Source organism: Gastrolobium bilobum, unplaced genomic scaffold (genome assembly GCF_033153095.1).
Source record: "Gastrolobium bilobum isolate Gb01-03AN ecotype WA unplaced genomic scaffold, APGP_CSIRO_Gbil_v1 utg12574, whole genome shotgun sequence".
In the NCBI taxonomy this organism is placed as follows: Eukaryota; Viridiplantae; Streptophyta; class Magnoliopsida; order Fabales; family Fabaceae; genus Gastrolobium; species Gastrolobium bilobum.
The window spans coordinates 196,391-202,390 of NW_026898098.1; the positions used below are offsets into that span (position 1 = coordinate 196,391).

General features: G+C 29.6%; 1 protein-coding gene across 1 annotated transcript; it reads right to left on the bottom strand.

The window, feature by feature from the left end:
- Positions 1-4,900: 4,900 nt before the first annotated feature.
- LOC133312861 (basic form of pathogenesis-related protein 1-like) lies at positions 4,901-5,466 on the bottom strand. The gene has a single exon (XM_061514134.1). It carries the CDS (start codon positions 5,440-5,442, stop codon positions 4,954-4,956), a length of 489 nt encoding a protein of 162 aa, XP_061370118.1. The 5' UTR covers positions 5,443-5,466; the 3' UTR covers positions 4,901-4,953.
- Positions 5,467-6,000: the final 534 nt, after the last annotated feature.

Below are 6,000 nucleotides of genomic sequence, written 5' to 3' on the forward strand. Positions count from 1 at the left end.
AAGAAATATTTAATTTTTAGACGGCAATATGATAGCGAAAATATTTTCAGCAAACTATAATTTAATAGAGAAACAAATTTAGATGAAATTTGTTTCTTTAAAAGTATAGCATAAGATATTGTTACTACCAAATAATGTTATTATTAATATTACTATTATATCTTAACTGTTGATTTTTGTCAATCAACAGTTATCATTTATTACTCATTAATAATTAATTAATGAGTTTGATTTGTGAAAATAATAACTGTTGATTGACAGAAATCAACAATTAAGATATGGCAATGACAATTGTAAAAATATTATTCATAATTTTCTGACAAATGTCTTAACGACACTAGTTAAATTATTTAAAACAAAAAAACATTGAATATGTAGTAAAGTAAAAAAAAAAATTATTAATAAAAAAATATTAATTATTTGTTAATTAATCCCCTAAAAATGAGAGTATAACCCTACTTGCTCAGTAAAGTCAACAATACAACCGAAAGTCTTCCTACGAAATAGAGACCTTAAAAAATTGTTTCAATGGGTCCCAACAGTTAAAGTTTCTGACCCTTTTACATATTCCGTAAGTCTTGCAACCAGCACAAATTAAGCAGTAAATTCTGCCTAGTTAACCTGAACGGAGCCCGCCTTTTTTGTGCGTGGATTCAGCATCATTCTTTTAAAATGTTTTTTTAAATCTTTAATTTTCAAAGAAACTTCATTTTAATTTTTTTGACCGTATACAAGGGTTTATTCAGTCAAAAAATTATAACCATGTATTACGGATAATATATAATTATAATATTAAAATTATTTTATTAATTATGTACTACAAGTAGTACATAATTATAATATTAAAGTTATTTTTTTAATTATGTATTACGGATAATACATAGTTATAATATTAAAAAAAAATTACAAAACGATACTAATATTATAACTATGTACTACTCGTAGATCATAATTAAAAAAATAACTTTAATATTATAACATTACCTATAATACATTGTTAAAAAACGTGTAACTAAACAAAGGGATAGGATATTGTGACACCCAAGTTATGTTACACCCATGTTACATCCAGTCAATCTCACCGTTAGATCGCTTATGTTGATCCAACGGTTATATTTATTTTCACCTTTGTATGGTCATGATTTCCCAAATTTAAAGTGGAAGCATTAAATATGAGAAATCATAACCATACAAAGGTAGAAATAAATATAAAATATTAAATTTAGGAAATCATGACCATACAAAGATGGAAATAAATATAACCGTTGGATCAACATAAGCGATCTAACGGTGAGATTGACTGGGAGTCACATGGGTGTAACATAACTTGGGTGTCACAATATCTTATTCCCTAAACAAAACTTTATATCCAATCACATATAAACAATTTTTCCTATATAATTTGAAGAGTTATAATTAAGCATGATAATTTTTAACACACAACCCGCTCATATGACAGGGCGGACCTAGGGGAGGTGCAATAATAGATGGTCGTCCCTTCGTAAATTTTGATTTTTCTATTATATATATATAATGATATTTTTTAATAATAATTAATTATTAGCGTTAATAGCTAGTTCCTCCCTATAAATTATTTGTTATAATTAACCCCTCTCATTAATCTTAATAATATTTGTAACTTTGATATATTATTTTCACTTCCTTCATAAAATATTCTAGGTCGAAATGACACAAACACGACATCAAAAATTTGTTTTCGAGTTAACCAATTTTTAAATTTGTGTCGTGTTTGTGTTAATAAAAAATGTGACATGAGCACCACTAGGGATAGCCTAGTAGTGTTGGGTGTGTTTAGGGTGTATTAAATGTGCGGTTCGATTCTCTGTAATGTCCAAAAAAAAAAATGTAACATGAAAAAGTTTGTATTATGTCGCATGTTAACCTGAAAACATGAAATTAACCCGCGTTAATATTTTTATATGTTATTTGTGTTGTCACATACTGTATTTTGTCAACTTATATAAAAAAAGTCACTCTTTGATGTTGGTGTATTATTATTGTAATATTGTATCGTATCAATTTATAAAATGAATAAGTCGTGTTTGTATTGAAAGTTTTGACTCTGTTCTCAAATTAATCAATATTATGCCTATATTAAGTGTATTGTATTCGTAATAATATTAAGCTGGTAATATCAAACCAAAATACCCCTAGTTATTATTTGAGGTAACTTTATTATTTGAAATTTGGAGGTAACTTTAAATATATTCTATTTGGTTTTTTAAAAATTATTTGCTTTAACTTTTTATTATTTATTTCTTCTATGATTATTTTACAGTCCTAGTAGATTTAAATATCGTTTAAAATTCTAATTATTTTATTTTTATGAATAATAACCAAAAAATTATATCGTTTTTGCTCTTAACTATGTCTTATTTTATTTTTTATTTTATTTTTTTGGTACATTGTCAGGAGGTATCCTCATTCAACCTTCTCCGTGCACCATGCCCTCGGGGTACGGCCCGTTTGGGCTAGCCCCTCATTGTAACAGTGGGTGCACTAAGCTTCGCAACCGGAGAAAGGACGAGACTAATCCCCCAACCGAAGATTTTTTGGCTTATCCTCTAGCCCCCAAAGATTTTCCAAGAAACTGCTTGAGGCAGGGTTTAATCCCTGTACCAAGCAATCCCTTAGGAGCTCAGCTGCCAACTGAGCTACCCTTGGGGGTTAACTATGTCTTATTTTAAACATCAAACAATAGATTTGTATAAGGCCGAAATTTGAAATGATTAAAAATAAAGAAAAATAGATTATATATTGTGTACAGAAGAATAACTTTAGCATATTTTCGTTTATTTAGACGGGTTTGGATAATTTCAGATTAAACTACCAAAAGTTTACCCTATTATTTAATTGTAACCAGATATCATGAGTGTGAAAAGTTTAGAACCAATAATTCATTCTGTACAATCAAGCACGTGAATCAATCGTAAAGAATTGTTTTAACTTAACCAGTGATCTCAAATTTAATCAAGAATTTGGAACACAAACGTGATATTATCCGACTCGAATCGAACACACACAACGGCCGGACCTACATTTGTTATTATGTCTTCAATTGCAAACATTAATTTTTTTTTTTGTGTGGTTGAACCTGATGATTTTGGTGGTTAACATTTGATGATTTATAGTACCCCTGTCTACATATGATTTATGTTAAGTGCAAGTTTTTTTTTTTAATTTTTTCATTTTTTAATGTCTTTAAAATTTTTATTAAAATTAAAATTCGGAATGCAGCCCCGATACTAAATATGCACACACAAATATAATTTTCTGGGTCCCTCGTTAGTGCGCATATATATATATATATATATATATATATATATATATATATATATATGCGCGCGCGTGATTATTCTCTTTTCTCTTGTGATATGCTCATTCACGGCTTAGTTTGAAAAGTTCAGACCCAATAAAATTATTGGGAACCAACATCATTCGTTTGTCAGCCGGCTGAGAGAGAAAGCACATGTATCGCTTCGCGCAATCTAGCTAGTGACCCGTGAACCCATTTTGGCACCACTCTAACTTCCTATCTTCCAACAAACCAATCTCGTTAACACACGACATACTTGGACTTTCCTATCTCAGAATCTGTATCATAATATAGAGCAAAATTTGGTTCTGTATAATTATAAAATTATAGCTAATTATTGATCTGATCTGAATAAGATGACAGACTTGATACGTTATCTTATTTAATATATATAATTGGTCCATTATACATACTATCGATCGACTAACTAACTAACCCTAGCAACAGGTACCCAATGTTAAAGTTGGAGATTGATTTAGGGAACAAAATTCGTATTCGGATAATTATTAATTCGAATTTATTCCGCTTTATAATGGTGTGCTGTCGTTTCCGTTGTTATTTGCTATTTGGGTCAATTGTTGCAGTTACGGTTAGAAGCCGTTTCTAACTGCCCATTGCATACAGCAGCTAATGCCTTGTGGGTGAATAATGATATACTAGAATTAATGTTTTATTTATCATTCTTAACGTCACATGAATCAATTTTATTACCAGTAGCTAATATATTTTTAAAATTTTTAAAGTGATAAATAATTTAAAAATTAGGGTTTAATGTTTTTCTATAAACAGTAAATAATTTTATTTCTTATATATATATATATATATATAAAAGTTGGTAGACTTCATTTTTTTTTATTTCTTCTCTTTTCCTGTCAGTATCCCTTTAAATTAAGAAAATAATTTTTTTCTTATAAGATGGAGATAATTTTATTTTTTTGTACTCACATGAAATTGGGTGAAGCCCGGTGAGAAGAGAAGAAAGAAAGAGAAAAGGAGGGTTGCACCAGTTTCATATGAGTATAAAAGGTAAAATTATCTCTATTTTATAGGAAAAATATTAATCTCTTAAAACATTTTAAAATAAGATTATCTTGAAATGAGAGTATCATACACCATCAATCCAACGCTTCGTTTGGACAGCCATACCATCAGTTTAATTCCGTTTATATATGCAAATAGCATGAAATCACATTAAACAACATTAAATGTGAATGTAAAACACTATGATTTTTGACTCAAATAACATCGTTTTCTGTGAAAATTAGACAAAGATATCTTAGGTAACTTTAGACAAAGGGAAATAACATAAAATGGATTTTAGAGACTATAATTCAAAGCTTCTCTTTTTTCTGCAGTTACTACCGATAAATTATCTACAGTAAGTCGAATACGACGTCGTTTTGGACGGAAATCATGGTTTTTTGTAATTTTAATTTATTTCAGGATTATTATAGTCTTTATAATTATAATTTTCTAATCTTTCAATCCCAAAACGACGTTGTTTTGAGAGTAAATGCAGAAATATTTTTCTGATAATTCAAACTTATATCACTGAACGACAGGACACAAGGAGATACTAGATAATATTATAATATAAAAAAGCAAAGCAAAGAGAATCAATAAGGTCTTTCGCCTTCAACGTTGCCTGGTGGGGAATAGCTGCAAATGACGAACATCCAGCCATTGTTACACTTTGATCTAGCACACCCAAGATGAACCGAACCGCTCCAAACAATCTGAGTATAATGCAGGCACTCATCATGAACACAAGAGTTGGAATGGTAATCATAATAGGGCTTTTCAGTTAGCCAAAACTTCACCGCGTCTGAACCCTTCATTTCACCGTATCCTTCAGCAAGATTCTCACCAAAAGGCCCCATAGAGTGCTCCAAGTCACAGTCACTGATTCTCTCGTTGGCATAGTTCTGAGCATAGGCTTCGAGGGTGTGATTCCATGAGAGTGGAGCAACACCAACCTCTGCACGAGCTTGATTATGAACATCAAGGAAGTCTTGAGGGGAGCTCTGGGCTAAAGAAATGTAAGACAAGGTTGAACAGTATATGAAGAAAATAATGGCTAAGATCACATGGCTTGGGGACCTCATTTTTTTTGTTCTTGTTTGGTTATGGTTCTTTCTTTGAGAATTAATGTGTGAGACTAAAGGATATATGGTTCAAGGTATTTATAGCAAGAGAGTGGAGCAAATCAAGCTAGCTAGCCATTGAAACAGAAGCAGCAATAGTTCTTCTATAAAAAGAAAACACAAGAAATATTGGGCCTGTTTGAATGGGGTGTTTGAAATTAATCTGTTTTGAAAAATAACTTGTAGAAAAATAAATAAAAAATTGTTTAATAAGACTTGCTTTGCAAAAAATTAAAAATTAAAAATTTAAAAAATTATAATTGTTTTTTGTTTTTTTTTTTAAGAATCAAATTTAGAAAACATAATGAAGTTATTTTTTGTTTTTATTTTGACTTTTAACTTTCAAAATACAAAAAATATAGAAAACACCTATTTCATTAATTATTTTATAAAATAATTTTAAGATAAAAAAATCAAAATATTTTTCAAATTAAGCTAGTGGGTAGCCTCTTCTCCTCCTCTCTTCTAGATTCCCTGAAAAAGAAAGTATTAAAATGATATTTGCACACTCCAATATTT

Coding starts and splice junctions, on each gene's coding strand:
- LOC133312861 (XM_061514134.1), bottom strand. CDS start 5,442: ATGAGGTCCCCAAGCCATGTGATCTTAGCCATTATTTTCTTCATATAC.